Raw genomic sequence first — 25,561 nt, 5'->3', positions numbered from 1 at the left:
GATCTATTTCTTAAGTTGACGTGCCCATAACCTAACTGACACGTATTAGATTTGCATGGACCCGGTGTACCATGAAGAAAGAAAAACGCTTTCATTAATTCCTGTCCAATTTTTCAAACTTGTGCTTGCCCGCTTAAACGCCAAGTTTAAAAACAAACAGCGCGCACTTCTTGCTTCTGCTCGCTGCGCTCGATACAAGGGTTACAATATTGATTTTGGAACAAGAGCAATGTTGCTCACGTGCTAACGCCCAGACAGGACCTGAAAATACGAGGTTCATCACTGTAGTCTCTCGTACAGTGAGCTAACACACTATAAATAGCCATCTATATATAAACACCTCAAATGTGTTTTTTTTTTTTTCCTCAAGCCATACCAATGAATATACTTACTCAGCAAGCTCTTCGCATTTTAACCAAAGCTTATCCAGCTAGCAGCCCATGTTTCAAAGGGATAACGAGCTCTGGTCCCTGCTCATTAGGCGCTTGGATTAATGCTTCTGGCCATTCATTCATTAGCAGATATATTGCTGGGTATTTCCCTTTGGATCCCCACAGCTCTATCTTTGCCTCTAATTATTCTCTCTCTCTTTTTTTTTTTTTTTGGCTGATTTTACAGCTTTGTTCCAAGCAGATTGATTAAGCGTGGTGGTGCCTAAGAGCAAATCCCGCTGGACTCCTTCACCCCTGTGAGCCCCCTGCGGCTGCAGGAGGGGCTGGGGGCGCGGCAGGCGCAGGGTTTGGCCCAGCACAGCGCTGGCAGCGCTAGAGATAAGCGTTAGAGATAAGCGAGCCGCCTTATCTCTGCAGAAGGCGTGCATTTAATGATCGTGTGTGTGTCTGTGAGTGTGTGTATGTGTGCAAATCCGGTTGGTTGCGCGCCTAACGCCACAAAAAAATTAAAATAAAAGAGAAAAAGGAGGCAGAAAGGTGACAACTTCAGGCATATTCCCTCAGGAACTTCTCCCAACTCCAGCCCCGAGCCCCTGAGGGAAGGGAGGGAGGAGGGGAAGGGGGGGGGGGGGGCCCGGCTCCAGCGCCCTCCCCTCGGCCAGGCCGCAGCCCGCGGGGCCTCCACGGGGCCGGGCCGCTCCCCGCTCCCTCCCAGCAGGTGCCGGCCGGGGTGGGTGAGGGGACGAGGAGGTGCGAGGGGCAGGAGCCGCGGGCTCACCATGAGGAGGACGAGGCGGCCGGGCTGAGGCGGCGGCGGGAAGATGGCGGCTCTCATGGTAGGTAGACCAGGCGGCCGTGCGGGGCGCGCGGCGGCTCCCAGGCGCTCGGCGGCCGCGGCGGCTCCGCAACTTCCCCCGTCGCCAGGAAACGCCCGCGGCCGGCCCGGGGCCGCCGCCCGCCCGCCTGCCCGCCTCCGCCACTCGCTTCCGGCGCTGCGGCCTGACGGGTAATGTAGTCCCGGAGCCGGGGGCGGGAGGAGGAGGCGCGGAGGTGAGGAGCGGGGCGCTGCCGGCCGAGCGGGGCTCCCCGCGGGGTGCGGCTGCGCTGTTTGCGTAGCGGGAGGGCAACGTTGCGGCGGTTGCGCAGCGGGCGGGTGGGGGGGGGGATAGGGAAGGGGGGCGCGTCCTGCGGCCCTCCTGGGGTGGGATTAGGGATTATGGATTAGGGGTGGGATGAGGGATTAGGGGTGGGATGAGGGGTTTGGGGTGCCTCGCTGCGTCCTCGCCGAGCTCAGGAAGCCGCTCTGTGGTCTGAGCGGGGCTGGGTGGGGGCTTGCGGAGCGCCCGCTGCATCACATTGTGGGGGTGGGACCCCCAGTGGTGTCACGGGCTGGGTCACACCGAAAGTTCATCTTCTTTCAGTAAAACTTCAGGTTTTGCATGCAGGGTTTGGTCAAACTGCTGGTGGGAAGCTGCGCATGGCGTGCCTGGCATCGCCTGCATGTACACAAGGCGACGAGGAAGCGTGAGGAGGGAAACAGCACAGCCATATCACAGACAGCCCTCATGTCAGGTTACTGCAAGGCAGGCCCCCTTTGGCCACAAGGAAAACTTGGGCTCAGTCTCTGCATGACCCTACAAAAACCATTTGGCCCCTCGGTTTCACGCTATATATGTGTGTGTGTGTGTGTATACAACATGTATGCATATATACACACACATACATCATATATCGTATCATCATAGAATGGCCTGGGTTGAAAAGGATCTATAAAGATCATCTAATAAAGATCACCTTATAAAGATCAACTAGTTTCACCCCCCCTGCTCAGGGCAGGGTGGCCAGCTACTGGAGCAGGCAGCCCAGAGCCACATCCAGCCTGGCCTTGAATGCCTCCAGGGATGGGGCATCCACAGCAATTTTAGCAACCCTGTGTTTTGCTGAACAGAACAATGCTGTCATCCCGATTATCTGTGTAACGCAACGTGCTATGAGCGTAGTTTGGTGTGAAATTTCATATAACTTCAAGTCCTCTTGCTGTTCCTATGACTGTCCCTGCATTTCTGATGTCCTGATACAGTTAATGTTTCTGTACGTGTTAGGTGAAAAAGAGAAAGTGAATGATATACTTGATTACGCTAATATAGTGTATGTTACAAATAATGCCAATTATATAACTTTTTATAAACATATCAGGTAGTTATTTCCTGATTTTTTTTTTTTAATTGTTGTTTTTCATCCTGTACAAATACACACCTCATTTTGTTGTTAATGAGAATCTTTATCAAGCCAGATATCTTCATCTGGTATATTCCATACGCCAGTTCATCTGTTTGTCAAATGCACCATATATCTGAGGAAAGTTGTATATGTTCCTTTTATAGTTCCTCTTAATTTTGAGGAAAATGAGTGAGGAAAAGTTTCACTTGGAATGAAATGTATGAATTGCATGTCCTCAAAAGGCAAAACAGCAGATTTATCAAGGCACTAGAAACGTTTGAAGAAATGTTTTTCTTTAAAATGAAAATAGTCATGCTTTGGGTCTTAAAGTATGTTTGGCCTTGTTTGGGTTTATGTAAGCTCTGTCCACCCTGTGTTGTCATATGTGCATCTGCACTTTTATTGACTTTCTTAAGCACCAAGTCAAGTGGAGCTTTTCTGTCATTTGTAGTGGTGTTTTATGGCACTTTGTCCTTCTTCCATGGCCTTAAGGCTGGAAATGTTCTTAACGTCCTGTCACATTAGACTCCCTTCTGTTGTCTGCTCCTAGAAGTTAATAAAGCCTCAAATCCATCAATGACTTTGTTTAGGAGGAAGATCGTAGAATCACAGACTGGTTTGGGTTGGAAGGGACCCTAAAGGCCATCCAGTTCCAGCCCCCTGCCATGGGCAGGGACACCTCCCGCCACACCAGGTTGCCCAAAACCCCATCCAACCTGGCCTTGAGCACCTCCAGGGATGGGGCATCCACAGCTGCTCTGGGCAGCCTGTGCCAGTGCCCCACCGCCCGCTGAGCGATCACCTAGTCGTGTGGTAAAATAAGCATGCAAAAAATGTTTGGTGGCTTTTCTGGAATGTAGAGAGGTTCACTGGTAAGGAAGGAAGTGTTTGTGACTTCAGGAGAAACCTTGTCACATTCTGGTGAAGTTTGCAGTGGGAGAGGAGAGCTGCAGAATAGGAGCACAGTGTTACATAGGTTTCACATGACCAGAAATGGATCCAGAACTATTCATGAGCAAAAATACTTTCCTAAAGTTATAAGGAGCTCATCCTCATGCAAATAACTGTTGCACTCCCACAGCTGGTCACTTCAGGCAGGTACAAATGCTGGGCATGCTTGGCATTGGCAAGTAGATTGTTGGGTAAAGGACTAGGGAGATTCCCGAAATCATATTGTAGGGGACAACAAAAGTTAGGTTTGGATATATATATATATTTATATGTATTTTAAAGTCTGGCAAGCCTTTGGTGGAATGCATGTTTCTGTAGTGATTTCATGAGGTGAAAATTTCCCAAAATTCTGTAGACAGTTAACTGTGGCAAGATTTGAAGGTAGACGTTCAGCTGTTTGATAATTTTGGAGAAAATCGAGAAGTTTTTGAGCATTCTGAAATACAATGCAGACCTGAGCTGATCATTGGCAAGATCTTGTGGCACTGGTGGTGCAGTGAAGATAGTAATTCTGGTTCAAAAGAAACAAGAAAGGCAAGTGTATTAGACGTGATTTAGGAAAGAAATAAAGAAAGAAGAGAATGCCATCCTACCATCGTAAAATCCAATTTTTGCCTACATCTTGAATACCTGGTGGAGTTTGCTTTAGATCTCAAGGGGAGTGGATATAACAGAACTGGGACAAAGTCCAAATGAAATGGTCATACGTACAGAAATGCTTCTGCCTGGGGAAGACCTAAATGAAGTACAACTCCTTCAGCTAAAGGAAGATATGATTGTGGAAGATGTACTAGAGACGTGTAAAATAATTACCAGTGGATAAAAACTGTTTGTTTACTGTTCCTTCCAGTACAAAGGCTAGGGGTCTTCAAATACCAAGAGCCAGCTCAAGATAGATGAAGGAAAGCGGTTCATCCATACGGGGTTTGGTTGTGCTGCAGAACTCCTTTCCAGTGGGTGCTCCAAGTTTACTTAAGCTTGAAGAGGAGACTAGACAAGTTTATAGAAGAGACACTTGTTGAAGAAAATTAACAGAATTTGCTGAGTTCTAAATACACAAAAATCAAGTCCACTTCAGGAAGTGACTGAGCTAGAAGTAATTATAGGTTGGGAGAATACTTAGAAGGGAAGGATGAAATCAGACATATATTAACACTAGTTTTTGGCATTGACCAGTTTGAGACAAGATTTAGGACCAGGCTTTTGATCTGATTCATTGTGGCTTTTCTTACACATATTTTGCTGCTTCTGTTCAGACTTGAAGCAGGCTTAGGATCTAGAAAGCTGGTCTGATTATTTCAGTTGTGCCGCTTGGTCAAATAAAAGATACTACTTCTGGTTATAAACCTTGTCGTGCATATGTTCACAGACTGTTACAGCAGGTGGCCACCAGATAGCAAGTACTGGACGATATCAAGTCGATACCTGATAACAAACTTCGCAGGTTATTGAACCGAAGCGTGCATGTCAGCACTCTGAGGAAGGGGCTGTTGAATTTGTAGATAAGCACTGTCCTATTTGCAGACTTTTGCAAAGCTTATTGACTGAAATTTATGTCGAAGGCAACAAAACTGTAAAATATATATAGCCTCAACATAGGCTTTTTCTGTCTGAATCTTGACTAGGGGTAGATTTAATCCATGAAATATAAATGTGTTTGTTCTTTCCTGTCTTTTTAATGGGATGGTTTATTTTCTTCAGCATTGTTTGAGTCCTTTTAGCATTATAGCAATTCAGTTGTATTTCTTTCTTTTTCCTAGAATTGAATTCTTACCAAAAAATGCTGGTGGTGCAGATCTGACCTATGATAATACCTTGAAAGAGTATGAATATTTCAGCAAACTGCCTCTTCAGTGGTTCCTCATTAGCATCTGAAGTGCATGCCGCTGCTGTTAATGGAGATAAGAGTACCCTCCAAAAGCTAATAGCAGGTAAATGTTTTCATTGTAGGTGCATTTTGATGACTGCTTCAGGACTGAGGCTTTTGGGTTTGGCTTATTGCTCTGATCCTTAAGATATGTTTTTGTTTCTTGCTTATACGTATTTCTAGAATAAATGTAGTTTTGAAAATAGGACTGATTTTTCTGACCACTTATTATTAACTGTTGCCTTTGATTGGTACTTAGTGAAATAAAATAGAAAATTGGTAAGTGATACATCCAGAAGACTTATTCAGGACTCCTGTTTCAGGGAATTTAAAATTCTGGAGAAGTGCTCTGGGCTGAAATATTTTGGCTGCATACGCTTATTTTTTTTTAGAATTATTGATTGATTTTTTTTTTTGTAAAAATTGATAAACTTGTTTTTCCAGTTGATTTGTGTAGTTAATCGAGTCTTGTCACTGCTTAGAATTTTGGGACAAAATAAGTCCTGTTTGTTACTTTGATGCTCACACACTAATGTTTCTTGAGAGAAATGAAAGTGAAGGAAAGAGTCTGGCCCTATGGAATCTGAAGTTTAAAATTTCCCGTCCATTAAAAAGCCCAAGATTTCATCTTCCCTCTCTGTCCAGAGGCTGGTAGGTCATTCCAGGTTAGTAGTTTCCAAAAGCAGCGTATGTGCTGTGTTCCAAAAACAATCTTAGACACATTTGGAAGGCTGCCCTGATGAAGACTATGCTTATCAGCATTTCTGATTAAATACAATTCCAGCTGATACTGTAAAAGTTTTATTTGGTCAGCCTATATGAAAATTCCATTCTTAAAGCTTGGTGACTGTGAAATAATAATAATAAAAAACCTTATTCTATGCCATTAACTGTCAGTTTTAATGGCTATGATGGACTTGATGGTAATCACCTTAAACCAACAAACCAATATTTGTGGAACATTTTATAAGCAACAGCTGGGCAGTCGATATGCAGATGCTTCTAGAAATCCGTGGGATGCAACTACTTTAAATATATGTTTTTAGAAGTTCTCTGCCTGCACAAGGAGGGGAGAAGGTCTGAGCTTTAAAATCCTGGCTAACAATCAGAAGTGACAAGAAAGTTTGTGCTGACTTCAGTGTGTTTTTATTAACCTCACAGCCAAGTGACATATGTTGAAAACACGGAGGAAGAAGTACTTTTGTATTGCTGGTATACCTCATCAACTATACTGCAAAACAGATGTTAGAACAGACATGGAAATCACTCTTCTTCTAAAGATGATCATGCAGCAACAAAGTAAAAACGCTTTGTGTTATTTGTACACGGGAGAAAAAGCTACGTGATCCTTGCAGTCTTTGCTCTAATGGCAGAATTTGGCTCTTGCACTTTGTTATGTCTTGACAGGATATGACACAGACTTTTCTTGTCCTGTCTGGGCAAAAGCAAGAAGTATTGCCTAGCAGAAGAAGAATGCATCAGAGTAATATTTTTAGCTGTTTACCAGGCGCTGTTGAAAGTATAACTCCATGCCAGAAGTAAATTGAGCAATTGGCGTTATTCGCTGAACTTGATGACTGCACTTAGCAGCATCATATAATTCAGGACAGTACATCAGTGTCGTGTGCGGGTGCAGGATTGCTTAATAACATGATGCTAACACAGCTCGCCTTTGCGTCGGATTGTGCTGATAGCAGTACGTTCAGTAAGATGAAATCTTGCTTTCTCCTTCTTTTAGGGAGGGAATTGATTCACTGTTTTCCTCCGAGATTTCCCTTTTTGGTTGCTGACATAGGAGGGGCATGGAGTTGGATTAAACTCTCTCTTAGGAAAATAGCAGCCTCTCTCCTCTGTTTGATAGTTACTTCTTTTCCCACCTGCTGCAGCTTGATGCAGCCTGTGTGACTGTGTGCAAACATATACACTGTATTTTCCTATAATTCATAAATACGGACACATCTGCCCCCCTCACCAGTAACATGTAATTTCAAAGGAGCAGGTGTTTGAAATCATACAGTGTACATTAGATACTGTGTTCTTTTTGACATCCCGTAGCAATTAATGAGCATAAATAGACAAAAGCAAAAGGTTAGAAGAAAAGTTAAGAGAAAGGGGATTTTGGTACAAACTGTCCCTTTATATTAACCAGTCCTTATGCAGGACTTTTTAAGCAGCTTATAGGTTAAGTACCATAAAGCACTACATAAATGAAGTATTTATTGTATAATCCATATGCTAACTCTTTGCGTTACGTGAGTTGACAAGTACTGAATCACATTGTTCTGGAATTGTTTGATCTAAGGCTTTGGGGAATACTGACAGTATTTTCTGTTTCTTGTTTGTTTGTTTGTTTTTCACAACGCTGAACATGTATTTAATTAACATTACCTCCAGTGCTTCAACCCATCTGTATCACTTTAATCGTAGACAAAAAGGGAGCAAAAGTTAATTTTCTGTTTGGAGGGTCATTTTTGCATTTAATGCTTTTATGTAGAGTTTAGGGAAGATGCATCTAATTCTTTAATTATTCATAAGAACACATAAATATGTATAATAGGCATTTATACTCAAAGGTCCATTCAGTCCAACTCCTCATTCTACAACCCTTATCATGTACCACTCAGATACAAGTATTTTTTAAACATCTGCTGTGATGTTTTATTTTAAATGTTAATTATCCATTCTCAGTTGCAGCTATGCAGTTCCATGCTTTTGATTGATTCTTCTCTCTCCTTCTCTTCCATATTCTGCAGTGGGGAAGCGTGAATAAACCCCAAGTCAGGTATTACAAAAGGCAAGATTCCTGCCGGATACAGGAGACGATCTGTCTTTTAAAAATACAACAGACTTCAGGTCCTCCTCCTGTCCTCTCTCACTCCTGCTATGGTATGAAGAACACAGAGAAAAGTTAGTGTCTGATGTGACTGCTTGCATAGCCTGTGAGGAAGCAATGAGGTCTGAAAGTGGGAGTTACATTTCAGAGCTGGGTTGCTCAATCTCATGGTGTTCCTGACCCCTGTTGGCAACCAGATTGTGAAATGTGTAATATGGGTGGGGTGGGCTGAAGGTGTTGATCGTGAAGAGGGAGGGATGAAACAAACTTCATTAGGCAGGCATGTGGAAGAGGATTTCATTTATACACAGCACATTTTAATTACACCAACGTGTAAATATTTAGAAGGCTATCTGTGCTATCTTTTGGAGCTTAGCCAGTTTAGGACCTGCTGGTGATAGAGTAGCTCCTGGTCCTTGTCCTGTCTCCTACCCTGAGCACAGAAAGGCCCCTTCAGTGAAAAACCCACAGGGCTCTCACCATTCTAAGGGCCCTACAGAGGCTTGCAGGCAAAGAAAATAATAAAGAAGAAAACTGTTGCTGGCTGAAAATAGTTTGTTTACCTTAAAAAGCAGTCAAATCACTGGCATAAAGTTTTGAAAGTCTTGCTCATTTTTTGCTCAGACTGCGTGCAGTCATGGAAACCCTTTGTCATCAGCGACATCACCGTTTGCGAGCTGGAGGGGAAAATAGATGTCTGTTGCTCCATTTGAGCAGGGTTGCACTTGAGCTTTACACCATTTTTGCTATTCTTATCTTCACCCGTTTCTTTTAGTCTCTACATTCTGTGTGTCCTCTAACATTTTGTAACAGAAAGGCAACTTGGAATTGGAAACTTAACTGCTGAATTAAGAACAAGTATCATGTGAGCAGAAGCCATGTACATATGTCTGATTGGGAGAAATGCAAGCTTTTGTATTTCTTCTTAAAAATGTATGTGATTGTGCAAGTCCCATCAGCTGCAATATATTTAAGACACTGAGGCTCTGTTAACACTGAGCAGTGGAATATAGTGATGTCTATATTGTCAGACTAAACTACTAATACTGGAAGAACTATATTTCATTAACTAGAGGAACTGGCATGTTTGTTGGGATCAGTGCCATGCTAGCTTATGGTTTGAAACTCATTTTGTGTACGTTGCTGCACAGGGCTGCGTGGCTGTTCATAGCTGGCTTTGATTTTTCTGTAGTATCCTTTGTAAAACAGCAAAGGTATAAATTTGAAAAAAACATTTACTGTTAGCTAAAATATTGAGATGTAAGATATCAACAGTTTCACAATATAAAAAGCTTAATTTATTTTGTTTCTAATAGAGGAAAGAATTACCTTGAAATTGTACTTGTACAATGAAATTGTCATACTTTGGAATGAAAGGCTAACAAAAATTTTCACAAGTTAAGGAAAATAAATAAATAAATAAATAAATATTGTATTCCCTTGTTTAACTCATGTTACATGTTGAATTATTTTCCTAATGAACATGATATTAATTAAAAAAGCGATGTTTCTTTCTGTGTACTGCTTTCTAATGCACTTAGTAAAGAGTACAACATTTCGAGCAGAAGTAAAGAATTAAGGGCTTCAGAAATGAAATTGAGGTAACACTTAAGTGAATATTTAAATACAAGTGCTTTTTTCTCAAAGTTTTGGTTAAAAATTAGAATTTAAAGACAGTAACAACTGTGTATGTAGTATTAGTAAAATTACATTGCCTATTTATTTTTTCCTGTCAAAATGTAGTTATATATAATAGAATGTAAATAATAATCAAAGATCTTTCAATTTAGCTTTTAATTCACCTTTAGAAGCATTAGAAACTACATTTTTGAAAGTCTTAAAATCACTTTTAAATATGTTACCATAAAATTAAACCTCTTTAATGTCTTCTGTTTTGATGTAAAGAACAATGAGTAGGGTAGAAGCAATACTTCATCTTCTCCAGATTGTTCAGACCAACTTCTTACGTAGCTTTTATACTTGGCCCAACTGGCAAAAAAAATGCTTGTATAAGTTTACAAATATGACTTTCCATTACTTGGTTTATTTATTTATTTATTTATTTTCTGAAGAAGAAAAACATATTTGGTCATTTGTTTACTGAAAATCTGAGACTCAGCTGTTACGTTCATTATGTGAAAATTTCTAAAGGGAAAAAAAAAATAAGAAGAGGAAAGCTGTCAAGGGTACGTGCAGTTCCCAGTGGCTTATCTACAGAAGGTGGAATCACAGCTATTCTGTATCCTCACTGAGGTAATAATACGGTAGGAGAAGATAGCATCCTATTCAAGCAGGTTGAAGTTGCACAGAAATACAAAACAAATATATACATGGTAGGAGTCTAAAAAATGAGATGGGAGAAGTAGATGGCATGCTTTAAATGGGGCTGTTGATAATACAGTAAGATTTGTGGAAGGCATCAATGTGGATAACAATTTTTTCTATGTACTTTGTATTCTGATACATCAGTGGAAGCCATGTAGGTGAATGAGTGGTGATACACATTTGAAAACCAAAGCAGAAAAGAAATCTTGATTTCAAAGAAAATTAATTGATGACCATATAAATCAAGATAAATAATAATAATGATAATTTCAAGTCTAAGAAAGAATTTATTATGTTAACGTTCTCTTGCTCTCCTCCAGCCAGAGGGTGATGTGTCTGACGTGCTAAGACAGATCAGAGAGCCTGAACTGACAGGAAGCACAATAGCAATGAAGGTTACTCTCCTGTATCGGGTAAATGACATACTGAGGATCTAATCCTAAAATTAAATTGTTAGGAATTGTTAAGGAGTTGACAAGTGAGATTTTGGTTAACTCACAACAGGACCAGCTCATGAGTTGATCCTAATCATTGTGTAGGACCTGCATCAGAATGCTACTAAGAGAGATTTTGTAACCCTTGACCAGAGTGTGCGTGCATAAGCAACAGCAATCTGGTATATGTGGTAACTAAAAATGGTGAAGGACGTTAGAATAAAAACACTTGCTAAGAAGAATCCAAAGATGAGTCTGAAGAGTAAACTCCTTGCTTTCAACGTGAAGCAACTGGAAAATCACTTCTCAAAAGAAACAGTTTAGGAAGGTCAAGGGGAAGCAAGCATGGGTTAGCAGCAGTGTGAGGGTGGATGTTGAAAGCAAGAAGGTGTTCTTCAGAAAGCATAATTGGTCTCTGAGGAAGTTAGAGGTAAAAAAAAAAAATTCTTTGGGAACAATTTGCTGGAGGCTTAAAAATTAATTATAAAACTTGTTTTAATGTGAGCATGACATGTCGCTCTAATAGATTGTCAAGATGGCGGGGGAGTCAAAGAAGACAAAGCCATAGACGAAGAACAAAATGAATTTTTCTGCATCTGCATTCACAGAAGAGCTTAGAAAGATTCCTGAAAGCTTATTTTTTTGCAGAACAGAAGGGCCTTTCTCCATGCAAATCACAGTCTCTAAGCAAGAGAAAGTATTACAGGATGAATCATCAGATCTACCTGGTATTCACTCAGCAGTTTTAAAGGAACTCAGAAATGAAGCAAGTGAGCGAATGATTGCTGTACCTGGTAATACCATGCTTAAGAGTGTTTTTTTTTTGGTGAGAGGCTTGGTTGGTAGGGAACAAATGTTAATCTTTAAATATGGATCGAGGGGAGTATCAACCTGCTTGACTCTTCTACTAGGTGAATCAATTGAAATTATAATTAAGAATACAATTACTGGATATGTAGGTAAGTATAATATGCTGGGGGGAGTGGAGATTTCTATAAAGAAAGGGCATTACTCAGCTGGAGTTCTTTCACAGCATCAACAATAATGCAAACAAGGGAATATTTAAAAAGAAAAATGAAATTACCTGTAAAAATTCAGTGTTGCTTGAGTAACCATAGATGACAGTCCCATGCGGAAACAGAAATATGAAACTCTGTAGTGGGGGATGCACACTGTAAATTTTTTTGAACTCTGAATAGGAATACAGTGAATAATCTTTTCAATGAGACCTCAGACTTCTTATTTACCCTAATTGCTGCCTTGCTAACCATGTAAATTCAAGAAAGATCAACAAATATTTTTGTAGTTTCATTTCATAAGGCACTATGAAGTAAATAATGGTATTGATGCACTATTGTCATCTTTATGCTTTTTAAAGAAATACTGCAGTGAATAGGCTTCAAAGCTCATTTATTTACAGTGTTTACAGATTTCATAAGGACTTTGGTTTATGTATTGTTGATATTTTTTAAGTAATCTTTACAGCCAAGCTCTGTATAACTATTCTAAAACGATTTATAATTCTGCCACTGCAGAAAGTTACTGGTAGTAGGTGTATTTGTGGAGCTGATGTTTTCTAGATGTATGTTTTTCTGTCAATATATTTTGAAATGTCCTCTAAATGTTGGTAAAAAAAATAAGGTGAAAAGTAATAACTTTGTTTTTATGTGATACTCCATTAGTTTGCTCATCCTGTTCATTTATGATAAAAGTACTATTTTACCTGAAAGTGCCCTTTAATGAAAAGGTACTATTTTTAGTTAGATACTCATAGGATTATTTGATTTATGTTATTATTTTTATTTTTAGGAAACTCTGAGCTGAAAGATAAAGAGGACCAGTTTGGAAGAACTCCTCTGATGTACTGTGTGCTGGCTGACAGGCTGGACTGTGCAGAGGCTTTGCTGAAGGCTGGAGCAGATGTTAACAGAGCTGATCGTAGCCGAAGAACTGCTCTCCATCTTGCAGCACAAAAGGTAATTACATGGGAAGTGCTCTGCTGTTATAGAAACGTAAGGCGTTCGCAACAGGTATAAAGGAGGTTTTCTTGTATTGAATCAGCTTCTAGTGTTTTTAGAGGCTTTCATTAGTGTAAGAGGTCAATAATGCTAAACTACATATATTTAATCAGCGTAATTGTAGCTGTCTGAAGAGACAGCTCACTGATGTTTTTAAGAACTCATACTCTCTAGGAAAAACGAGCCGTGTCTAGGTTGGAATAGACATTTCTAAGACTGGATTCTGCATACTCTCACACTTCTTAGGATGTCACCATTTATTTCAGTGGATATAATACCGTGTATTTTTAATTGTTAATGCTATGGCTGAGACTGCCATGGCTGCAGAACACCAAATCGGTGCCAGGACCAGGAAGGAAATGCACTGTTATTCATTTTTCCTTCCACAATTTTAGTCTATAATACTGTCCTATTACATTGTCCCAGTGAGGCGGTGCTAAAGGAAGATTTTAGCAATAAAAGGGAATTTAAAGTATAATTTCAGAGCTGCAGTAGTTCCTCTGTGTTCAGTACTGGGGGAAGTGTCTGCAGTCACAGGAGAATTAGCAAACTGCGGAGGGAGGGGAAGAGAAAGAATTGAAGAAGAAGCAGCCAAAGGTGGGTTGTCAAGCTAGTCAAGATGTGAGTTCATAAATTATGAAACAGTCTACAGAGAAGATTAAAAATTCAAATTTGAAAGAAACATCTTATTTACTGTATTACTTTTATACTGTGTTTAAAACAGTAACTGTTCAAAAGCTGGAGTTGTTTCGATCATGTAAGCTGTCTTTTGTTCCAAGTTAGAGAGTGACTGCCTTGAGTTTTGTAGCAGACATCTATTTTTCATAACTTGTCACCTGTTCACAATCATCCAGGTTGTTTAACTGCTCTATATACTTCCTAATATACCCTACATTTTTTTTTTGTTGTTTTCATTTTAGTCGGGTTTACATAAATGTAGCTATGGTATGGTCACAGTATTTAGTGAGGAGAAATGTCAGAGATTTTAAAACTGCTTTAAGGTACTATAGTTGCCGGGTTATGTTGGCTTTATATTTTGTAACCTGATGAGCAAAGGAATGTTTTAATCATAGCAAAGACATAACTTTTTAAGTTAAAATTTCCAGGTTTTTAAAATGCTTTTCTAGCATATTAAACCAGTATATTTTTCTTGCTTAAATCTTTGTCTATATGTTGATCTGTTGGATATTTGTATTACAGCTGTTCAAGGCAAAGAGATATTTTGCCCTAGTGTAATATCCATTAATTGCACGTGCTCCTTGGTTCCTTCGTCATGCTGCAATCGTGAAGGGGCGGTTTGGTCCATGGGACACTTGGCCCGTGTTAGATGTGTTTTCTGTTGGCAATGCAACTGTAAAACGAGGTACCATCATTACCTTCTGCTATTTTAATAGAAGGTTTTATGCAGTCACCCACTTAGTGCTTAATGTTTTAGATGCATTTCACCATCTAGCCACATAAGTGCTTGTGCTATCACAGTGCTAGGGTGGCAGAAAGTGGTCAGGAGACAGCCCTTGCAGCTGCTTTTCATTTGTCTGACTGAGCTGTACCATAAAACTGCATTCTGTGCCTTCTGAGCAGTTGCTCACTGTTGATGTCAGCATATGAAATTAAAATTTCATGTGTGTCTTCAGCATTTCCTTATTAACATTTTAATATATGCATTTCTGTCATGAATGCCTCCTGTAAAATATATAAAATTTAAATTCAAAACAACTTCGTGTTCCATACAGTTTGGGTTATTTAATTAATGTTTTGCGTTCTTCTTATTCCTCTTTGATACTTTTGGTTTATGTTATCCTCTTACATTTTTTTTTCCCCGAAGTGAATGCTGAGACTTTCCTCTGTAACCAAAACCGAGTGTTGGCCTTCAGGCAGAAAAAAGAAAAATGTTGTGAGATCACAGATTTTTCAATTTTACTGTCAATGTTGGTTAATCACAGATCTACATGTTTACCAAGGCCACTCTGTAGTTCTTGCTGTGTTCAGCTTTGTGAATCAGTCTGTCACTGTCCTGCGTTCCTTCAAAAACAGACTTATGTGGCTTTCCAAATGGCTGGTGAAAGGGGGCCTACAGGAAAGCTGGGGAGGGACTTTTCGTCAGGGAGTGGAGTGAGAGGACAAGGAGTAATGGCTTTAAACTAAAAGAGGGTAAATTTAGGTTAGATATAAAGAGGAAATTCTTCTCTCGGAGGGTGGTGAGGCCCTGGCACAGGCTGCCCAGAGAAGCTGTGGATGGCCCATCCCTGGAGGTGCTCAAGGCCAGGCTGGATGGGGCTTTGGGCAGCCTGGGTTGGTGGGAGGTGTCCCTGCCCATGGCAAGGGGTTGGAACTGGGTGGGCTTTAAGGTCCCTTCCAGCCCAAACCATTCTGGGATTCTATGAACTTCAGTCATAGGTATAATAGGATGTTTAGAATCACATTGCTTGGAGATTTATGGTCCTGTTTGCACTTAAGTTGCCTCCTAATTTTAATTTTTTACCTGTGAGACCAGAGTAACAGCATTTGCAGCAGGACAAGCAGTGGTCAAGGACCTTCTGCTTGGCTCTTACACTTTTTATGTTTTAAACTCTTTGCATTTGCTTGTCCAAATTCTGGGATGTGCATTTTATTGAAAGGGAATTTTCTTCATCTTTGCTTCCTCTTGCTTTGTGACTTCAAAACTTGTCAGGCCTATGGATAAGAAAACCAATATACCACGTAGCAATTATCTTCTAGTTTTACATGAAAGATGCAGCTCAAATTGTTGTCCTGTGTTTAAAGTTGACTATAGTTTTCTAGAGAAATTATTACTTAATCTAGTTCCTACTTAGGATTCCTTCTTCCTTCCTTTTCTTTCATTCCCCTACTTCAGTGTGGTTCCTGTTACACGGCAGTCGTTTTAATTTCCTTGGAATTTTTGGTTAATAATCAGATTTTCTGTATGTTGAGTATAATCCTGGGACTTATAAATCATCTGTATAAAGTACAATGAATTTCACTCTACCTGCCTTTCTCTTCTAGGATGCGTTTCTGGTTGGATAGGACTTAATTATGCAGGTGGAACATCCCTCCACTATCACTGGGTAGTCTTGTCTGCCCCTTCTGGACCATGTAATAGCATGCACCACTTACAGGTCTAGCTTCTATGTGATCTACCTATGTGATTTACAAACCTGGCTGTAATTGGTGTGTCTATGTAAATATATATGTGTACATACCGGGTCTCTATTACATCTTACTTTTATTAAAACTGCAAGATTTTATTTCATAAAAGCAACCCTTCCTATCCTTCAAATAGGGAAAAAATGCTAACAACATCCAGCATTCAAAATCCTCATTTGATAATGCAAAGTTCTTCCTATATTAAAGGTAGAAATTACAGCATTGCCCATACAGTCATAGAAAACATTATTGGATGTGATAGAGAGTCTCTCAGTAGCTCCTTATTGTTTAGTATTTTATTAATGGCACTTCTAATTCCCTTTTAAGTAGTTACTTTATTATTTGTAGTTACGTGGTTGATCTCCCAGGTGTTCTGGTGCACTCAAGTGCTTTTCCTTGTCCTACAGATGTCCTGGAAGCCATCCTTCAGAACTGTGAGGTGTCAAAAAGAGCTCTATTTTGCTTTGGGCATCAGTAAGCAGTATCAAAGGTTCTGTGCTTGATACAAATACTGTTTATGGTCTCTGACAAAAATATTTCTGATGGCATAGCTAGGAAGATTGACCCATGCTATTCCATCTTCTGTCAGATCCAAGGGGTTGGCAAAGGTAAAAAGCAAAGGTGATCTGATAACTTCAGCAACTCTACTGCATATCTAGGTAATCTTTACCAATTCAGGAGGAAACTGAGGTGTCAGAGCTCGAAGTCAGAATGTCATCCTTGTCTTGCCACGCTTCGTCCAACTGACTTTTGTCACTGGGGCATATCTATAAAGCAATAGTTACCTCGGAAGATGTATCAGGTTCTCAACAAAGGGTTCTTGTCATTTCTCTGTCTCAGACTTCATTAATATCATTTGGGACAATTCTCCCCTCCTGGTCCACCTAAGCCATCTTTCTCTAATAGCAGATTTGGCTTAAATGTTCTTACAGCTTTCTTTGCTGAAAGTTCCTGAAGTTAATTAGATGGGGTCAGAAATTTCAGCTGTTAATACTACTTGAAATATCAGTGCTTTCTGAAATCAACTGTGGTTATACATTGACATGGTAACCTTTGCTGATGGGTAGCTTAATGATAATAATTACCTTCTTAATGATAAGTCTTCCATGCTTTGCTTTACATGGCTGCTATGAGTTTCCCCTTTGTTAAACAGCCTACAAAAATAAATTAATGGATCTGTAAGATGATGGGGTGAGAACAATCTCATGTAAATGCAGGAATTTATATTTCAGACATCTAAAGCCAAGCTAGTCATCTAGATGACTTTTTATGAAGAATGATGAAAAGAAGTAGGCAATTCCTTGATGTAATTCATTCACCCTAAAGTATAGATGTCTACATTAGGACACATTGAGTAGCTGAATCATCCTTTTAGGCATCTAATAATGTAGCTTTTGATGCTGTATTGAGACAAACCTCATGCAAAGCATATGTTTCATCAAGTAATTTTCAACTCTTCATTGACATGATCTTTCCTACTATCTTTGTTTTCTTCATCAGTCTTAAGATGGAGCTGTTTCAGTCTTTTGTAGGCAGAAGGCCATGTAAAATGATTACCTGGGTGGTCTTCTGTGGGTTTTCCTTATTAAGGTGAAATGTTTTGGTGTCTCTGTTTAAAGTGGACAGGTGTCCCAGGCAGTATTAAGACCGTACTTTTAAAAAAAAAAGAACGGGAAAGGTCAAGTCACTCATTTCAGAAAATTAAATAAAGAAAAACTGATAAAAATATTGCATCAGTACACCTGTGACGATTGCCAAAGGTGTTTCAGAGGACAGTCTGACTTCATGAACACGTGTGTGATTTACTGGGAGTTGAGGTGGCAACTGTTTGCAGCAGAAGTAAAATCATTAACATAATTTGCCCATGATTTCACACTGAGGAACTGTATTACTGTGTGGGTACAGATCTTTTTAAAACGGTAGAATTTAGACTGTTATGAAATAAACATGCTGTGGTACACTGATGAGTGTACTGAGATTGCAGTTTAACTACAGACATTCATTTTCACTTGTAAGCATTGTGGTAGCAGTTTTCTTCTAGTCTTAAACTGTGACTTAATTAAAACACCCACATGTGATACTTCTGAACAGAAATGTTTCTACGTACTCAAATTGCCTGTGTGTGATTTTTTTCATTTATCCTTTATTAAGTAATTTCAGTTTAATGTAAAAAAAAAAATACCAAGCCTGCTTCTTTCAGAATTTCTCACAGAGGATGCTCACTTATTAGCAATCTGTTTACTCTGGGGAAGTAACTATCTCTATGAATTCCCCAAGCGCAGCCCTTTGTGTTAACAAGGAGAGAAGAAAAAATTCAATAGTTTTGCTGTTGGATGCTAATGATATGCACTTAAAATAATCTATCAGGTTGCTTAACTGTCAGGAGGATATTAATTTTTGGTTTCAGGAGCATTAATACTACCCCGGTGGGAAAATAAGCCTTTCATTATCTGAAAGCATTAAATATTCTGTAGGTTATAGAAATTCTTTGCTGACACAGTTATTGATAAATAACAGGATGTCCAGGATGCAGTCAGGACCTCTGTGTGAAGTATATGTAACATATATGCTATGTATAATTTAATGATTCTTAATTTTTCTTAAACTAGCAAAAAGTGATTGCTCCTGGATGTTCTCCAGTAGCCATACAGGGAAAGAAGGAAGTAAGAAAAGACAGCCTGTGGCAAGGATAAGGCATGGAAGACAATTAAATAAAAAAAGGTAGTCTTTAGTTCACTTATTTTATGAAAGATTATTCCCAAGTCTTACTGAATGAGTACAGTCAGGGTAGTTCGAGAGCCCCAAATCCAGGATGTTATTTCCCCTTTCTTCACAAAGGAAAATGTATTGATATTAAGGGCTCCTGAAGAAAATTTTGCCAGGAGCAACTTACACGTTTTTTTTCCTCACTACCTTTTTCCGGATGTGTTTCCTGGAGCTGTAACATGCTCCTCTGTAGCATGTAGTGTAGATCCTCTTAAAACATTCAGAAGGTATTATTTGAACTGAATAAAATAACACATTTACTTCTTTGTTTCCCAATTTATATCATGTATATCAATATATAATTGTGGCATCTTTCAGAGATGCTGGTGGTCAGTTCATGTTCCTTTTATCCTAGGCTGGTTACTTTTTCTGAAATTCCCTCTTAAGCGAGACCTCACAGTGAGCATATATTAATTCTGTGCATATCAGTTCATGAGCTGTGAAGGAACTTTACATTCAGTCTTTCATACTTTCATGCAAATGTACAACTTGACTAAATGTGGAAAATTTGAACAAACAGCAGTCTGAAACATGAATATTAGCCAGCCAGCCAGAAGAGGTGATTTTTACTTGCAGGACTGTAGTTTCCTTTGTGTTTAAGTAAACCACAGACAAAAGCTGTGATACGAATGTGTTTTTTTTTTTTTTTTTAATTATCAAACAAAGGGTTCTTTCTAGTGAATGCAGCCTGAGGATGCTCAGGGACAGAAGGCACAGTTTCTTGTGTGTGATTTGTATGTGTTATATTACAGATAAACTGATCTAGCTACTGGTTTTCATCAAAAGAGTTGGTCCTGCCCATCCCTTTCCTGCCACCTCCTTTTCACAACTGCAGAACTGTTCAGTGGGTTAACAGAAAACTAACTCTAGAAAATGATGATTCATTTTCTGACTGTTTAGCACAACTTCTCATGCTCCCAAATACTTTTCACTATCGGCTGTGCTGATACTACAGTTGATCTGTGCTGTAAGTCAGGTAATTGTAATGGTTGAGTAACTACAGGAAAGGATAAGTGAAAAAGAAAAACCAAAACCATGTTGTTCCAGATAGCTCATTTACAATATTGTCCCTCAGCATGTTGCTGTGTCGCCATTGAGGAACAAGAATAAAACAGGCAGAAATGGTGCAGTTTTGCAGTTTTTCCACTGAAATATGCAGGGTGTTTTGGAACCTGATTGTACACCAAAAAAAAAAAAATACTCCAAGATATTATCTTGGAGAAACCATTGTTAGTCAGGTAGGCTCAGCTGCGTGAAGGTAGAGAGAGGAATGGTTGGTCTGAGAAGGTTCTGGGAAACCAAGCAACACTAGGTATTAGGAGAAAACTTTCTTGTGCATTTTTCAACTTCCGAAACTCTACATCTTGATTCATTATTGCACCATGAGACTGAAGAAGAGGGAAGACCTTCCATGTCAGTTATGGTGCGTATTAGAGAGCAGCAGAATTGAAAGCAATTGGAGTTTCCTGGGGGCACTTCAACCTTCTGAAAAAGCTTGATGACAATTTTGTTGATATGGAGACCTTGATTTAGGCACTACTTTGAGACCAATATCCAGTTCTCATATTTTCAGGCAATATGTTTTCAGCTTACAGGCTTTGTCATGCCTTCATAACAGGGCAAGAGCATGCATGGTGATTACTCATCAAGTGATAAGTCTCTCTAGTCATTTGGTATCCAGCAGTCATCTTACAAGTCTGGTTTCAGTCATACAGCAGATACTAAGACATCTGAGTCTGATTTCTTGCTGGTTTTATATTAGTACAAAAAAACAGTTTAGGACAAGAATAAGAATATGCAAAAATTTGCACCCTGGAGTAGCTCTTATGACTTCAAGTTCAAGAGCAGAATTTCAGAGTAGCTAAAGATTAGACTCTGTCTCCATACATGTAGATTAGACTCTGTCTCCTGAATGTACTTACCTTCCAGCAGTCATTTTGTGCATCAGAGGGATTGCCACACACCTAAACAAAGACAAGTAAGTGTCTGGCATTGTCTTTTCATAGGACTGTGTTGTGAAAGAGAGCAAATAAAGTTGGCTGAGGCACTAAAATGCATTATATTTTAAATATCTGATGGATTTGCACTATAGAAGCACTCTGTCTATAGCAGGCCATTTGTAATAGAAATGTACTATTTTTGCTCATGTAGAAGAGTAGAAACAAAAGTTGAAGGTGAATGGGAGAGGTTTAAAGAGAGGATTTGCAATAAGGGCACTCGTGGAGTGTTTAGATAAATATTAAGTAGTAGAGTACATTTTTGTGAAAAGGGATGGACCAAGTGTGCTTCTGTTTTTAATTTATACATGCACATGAAGTGGTGATCTCCAGTTGCCTGGGGCAATTAAACTTGTTGAAAGCTGAGGTTTCAGACTGACAGCCATCATCGTAGCATCCCTATTTTGAAGGATTTTGTTCTAGTTGTGAGGGCTACAAACCTAATTTAAAAGTAGAACAAAGAACAAGTACATCTCTGATTTTTGTGAAGGTGAATGGATTAACTCTTGCAAGGTGTAAAGGATGTTCAGGTATGACTCCTGGGGAGGCAGTGCCCTGGAACACAATTTGAAAAACACAGGGCTGTATGGCTTCTGTTTCTGACCTGCAGTGATGGAAAAGATTCACACTTACCAAGAACAGCAGTCATAAGCAAAATATTAAAAATGTTTTGCGGAAGAAAAATCAGGAATGCTCATGGGAGAGACAACTCATTGAATTAATAAATCTAATATTTATACAAAGGCATTCACAGATTTTGCTGGTGTCATTGGATAACTTAAGGATAGTAATTTTTCTTCAATACTTGGCACCAGCTGGTACTTTAGGATAATAATTATTTAGCTATGAAAAATGACAACGGGGGAGAGTCCAAATGAGAATACTTTTAATGAAATAGACAAAATTGAATTGAGAGAATGATATCTATGTTCTTTTGCTCTGTAAATGAGGTATGTGTTAAAAAAAATTAGAATCTGCAAAGTAAGACCAGACCATAGCAGTGAACATAATCCATGATAACTTTAGGGGTTTCTAACATGAACAATAAGGGATTTTTTTTCATGCTGGAAAGCCAAATAGCTCCTGAGACTATGGGTGGACTCCCCGTTGACAGTTTGCTCGATTCTCCCTGATGTGGAGGGTTCAGCTGCATGAGCCACTAGAGGTCTCTTTCAGCACAGGTAGCTTTGTGACGATTGAGTTTTATAAATTCTGAACTAGTGTGGTTTTGGAAAAGAAAAAGTCACCTTAAAGGCTTTAAAATCATTTTTTATCACTGTAAATAGAAATATATCTAAGAAATGTTATACTAAGATATTTTAAAATTATACTATGATATTTGAAAATTAAAAAGGTTGTCTACTCTTTTCAGTGATTTATCGTATTTGGAGTACACTTTACAGCAGTACAGTAATAATTTAACTTTATTCCTAGAAATACTATATACAAGTTCAACTTTTCAGTATTTTTTTCCAGTTTGCCTGAGTTTTATAAGACCCAGCTTATCTAAATGTAAACCTGTAGGTTCATTTTTTTTTTAGGGGAATAGTGATCTTAAGGGATCTGCTCACCAAACTATTCCTTTAATATTTATATTTTATATTACTCATATGAGTATTTTTTGAGTACTTTTTTTAATGAGTACTTTTGACTTAATATTATGATATTATATATTGAAACGCATATCTTAAAAGAGTTTAATCATCTCTGATTGAATCAATTAATAAATGTGTATTCATGACCAAAAATATTTTGTTAAAATAGTCTGAGTACAAATACTATATATATATATAAATTGATCTATTTACTGAATTAATTTTACAGTGTTTAGAGTATTTTAAATAGTATTACTTTGCCCTTGCATGTGATTTTCTAGGCATCTGTACAATCTAGATATTACACAGTAACATTTTGTTCAGTTAAACTGGATTTTTCCAAATTACAATAGCAGACATTCATATTCTTATATCTGCTTAAACCAAGGAAGCTTTCATTTCATTTAATTGTTAATGTCATTTGATTTTAATATTATTTTATTTTTAGTAAGGAATTTCTGAAGTGTAGGAAACCCTTTATTAGAAGACACATTCTTTCTGGCAGAGTCAAGAAACCAACTGATGAACGATGGTAGGGCAGTTCTAATCGCGTTTTAACTGTTTCAAGAACCTGAGTGTTTTTATTCACGCTATTCCTGTACTTGCGTGATCCTAACAATGTTCCCAGGGTTGTGTTTTATTTAATTTAATTTTTTTTTTCCCATGTTCACTTCCTGTCATTCGTTGCATTAAACGGTCTTATTTCAGGGACTGTGCCTCCGAGCACTGTTACTGCTTTGGGATACTACCGCTGTACGAATACCAGATGTTGCTGATGTTGCTGCTTTGCAGTTTGCCATGGAGGGATGTGACTTGTGAGAGAGAGCCTACACACATCGTCCCAGAAACATTATTGTTGAGAAGCAACTTAAGGAAATGTATAATGATAAATTCAAAACATATATTTCTGGCTAATATCACCCCACAAAGAAGACAGGGCAATTGGGTAGATATTAACTGAAGTGGTAACCCTAACATCTCTCTGTCATGTAGCTTGAGATTCCTTTTTAATGATGCAAATCCTTGTCTTTCCTAGCTGAAGCTGGACGCTGCAGGGTTAATTTTTCCGGAGTTTCTCTGCGAGTTTGAGAAGAGTTCTGTACAAAGGGAATCAGTACAGCCTAGTGGAGAGCGGAGTCATGAGCATTTGCATCCCTGGAATGTTTTTATTGACAAACGGTAGTCTGCTATTGACATTTGTGTCCCTTGATGATAGTTCTATCCTAGCTTATCTTTGCTGGTCAAATGCCTTAATTGTTCTGGCCTTTAATTCAGTCAAAGTTGGAGCATGAGTGGAAGAGAAAAGAGAAGGAACAGGTCTAACAGAGCATCAAGCTTGAGCTGTGAAGCTACTGGCAACGATCAACCTGTCATAATGTTATGATTTGTTCATTTTTATACCATTTATTAGCCTTTACTTGTTGTGCCATTTGGCCTCCAGGGCAGATAAAGTGCTGTCTAATTTGGTAGGTTTGCTTCTGTCAGAGTGGCCTCGACAGAGAGGGTGTTAGCTGTAGTGACAAATAATCAATAGCTGTCGTTGTCATGAGGAACGTGAGGAGTTGGGCCTTTCATCTGGAGGATTAGAGGTCTAATTGGATTGAGAATAGGGAGGGTGGGCTGTTGGGTAACCCTGTCAGCTATGTTAAGCTGTCAAATGTCAGCCTCGCTGAAAGGAAGAAGGGATGGTTAGCTTTCAGAAACAAGGAAGAAGACATATGAAAGCTTTTTTAAAAAAGTAATAGGTAGGGAAGTACAACAGGCTAATGTACACTTTAACCCCTTGCTGTTTAATTATACCTCTCCCCAGTTAATGAGGATGCATAGCATGTGCGTTTTAGCTCTTCTTACACAGGAGCACACACAGAGTTTGTGTGAAACAGATTTGGCAGCATGAAACCAAACCAGACCGGTTCTGTGTCTTGAGAAAAAGCAAGCTAACTACTTAACGGGGAATATAAATACAAAAAGTTATGACATAGAGAACGAAAATACCCACCAATGGAGGAAATCACTTAGCAGAAGCTGTAAAGAAACGGAATATTTTGTATTAATGTTCTGTTGTGAAGAGATGGTAGTCCTGCAGACATAAGGAATTGGCTCAGGGCTGCTGTACAAGGAATAAGCACTATTATTGAGTCCTGCAATGTACTGTCAGTTGAATTTTGTCTGTATGTTGTTGCTTTTGATCCCTTGCTCCCTGCATGTTTCTTGGAGGAAGATTTGTGATCTTATAAAGAAGATAAATGCAATAAAAGTGCTACTGTGCTAGTAAAACAAATATTTTTTTTCATATTAATATCTCAAGGTTTACAGCACTAAAATTTACCTTACCGGAATAAATAATAGGGCTAGATTTTAAAGAAGGATTTGTTTGTTTATTGAAGTACTAGAGTAGTGCTTGATTTGTCATCTTACTGCGTTGCTGTTTTCAAATCTTAGGTGTAGCCACACCAGTATCTCCTTTCTCTATCTAATACACCTTTCCTGAGATCAGAAGGATCTTGGTCAAAGTTAGTCTTTCCATCACGGCCCACCTCTTTCAAGGAGCTGATCAATCAACATTAACCGCTGATCACCTTGAAATAGTGGAGTTTTTATTCATTGTGATATGGGTGTCTTAATCCAGCATCTTAATTTCTAGAGCTATACCCAATACTTGCTACCGAAATCTTTGCCCTTGGTTTGGCTTTATATCTTCTTTTACCATGTTTCCTGTGCCTAAGATAAGCTTTCACCACCCAGTCTGCCGAAGAGGACATTGTCAGACCCAAAACATGCATTATCTATCATCCTACTGCCTCAATTGAGCAGTCTTGATCTCAAGCATTTCCAATTTCATTTAAAAAAATAATAAGAAAAAAAATCTCCAACTGCAGTGATTTTCTAAAAGATTTTGTAAACACGAATCAAATGCAAACCGTGATGATGGGACATTGGGAAGCTTTCCTTGTTTTCAAACTCCAGCAAAAAGGAAGTAATTCTGTACAGCATATGGAATGATATCTTAAATATCTAT

General features: G+C 39.0%; 2 protein-coding genes across 7 annotated transcripts in view; one reads left to right on the top strand and one right to left on the bottom strand.

Moving 5' to 3' along the window:
• Positions 1-1,302, bottom strand: part of ERP44 (endoplasmic reticulum protein 44) — a 45,656-nt gene extending 44,354 nt beyond the window's left edge. Inside the window, exon 1 of the mRNA XM_068671287.1 lies at positions 1,171-1,302. Coding sequence (XP_068527388.1) covers positions 1,171-1,227 — 57 coding nt within the window. The 5' untranslated portion in view covers positions 1,228-1,302. The remainder of the gene's footprint in view (positions 1-1,170) is intronic.
• A 2-nt stretch (positions 1,303-1,304) lies between these two features.
• The window catches only part of INVS (inversin), an 88,405-nt gene continuing 64,148 nt past the window's right edge, over positions 1,305-25,561 (top strand). The window contains exons 1-4 of one of the 6 annotated variants that reach the window (XM_068671274.1): positions 5,346-5,494; positions 10,909-11,001; positions 11,671-11,816; positions 12,832-12,998. In XM_068671274.1, the coding sequence (XP_068527375.1) occupies positions 11,690-11,816; positions 12,832-12,998 (294 nt within the window). In that variant the 5' untranslated portion in view covers positions 5,346-5,494; positions 10,909-11,001; positions 11,671-11,689. Of the gene's footprint in view, positions 1,443-5,323; positions 5,495-10,908; positions 11,002-11,659; positions 11,817-12,831; positions 12,999-25,561 lie in introns of those variants that run through there. The other 5 variants (XM_068671277.1, XM_068671278.1, XM_068671275.1 and 2 more) reach the window with 5 other exon arrangements.

Source organism: Anas acuta, chromosome 2 (assembly GCF_963932015.1).
Source record: "Anas acuta chromosome 2, bAnaAcu1.1, whole genome shotgun sequence".
NCBI classification, from domain to species: domain Eukaryota; kingdom Metazoa; phylum Chordata; class Aves; order Anseriformes; family Anatidae; genus Anas; species Anas acuta.
This window is presented reverse-complemented; position numbering and strand designations above follow the sequence as displayed.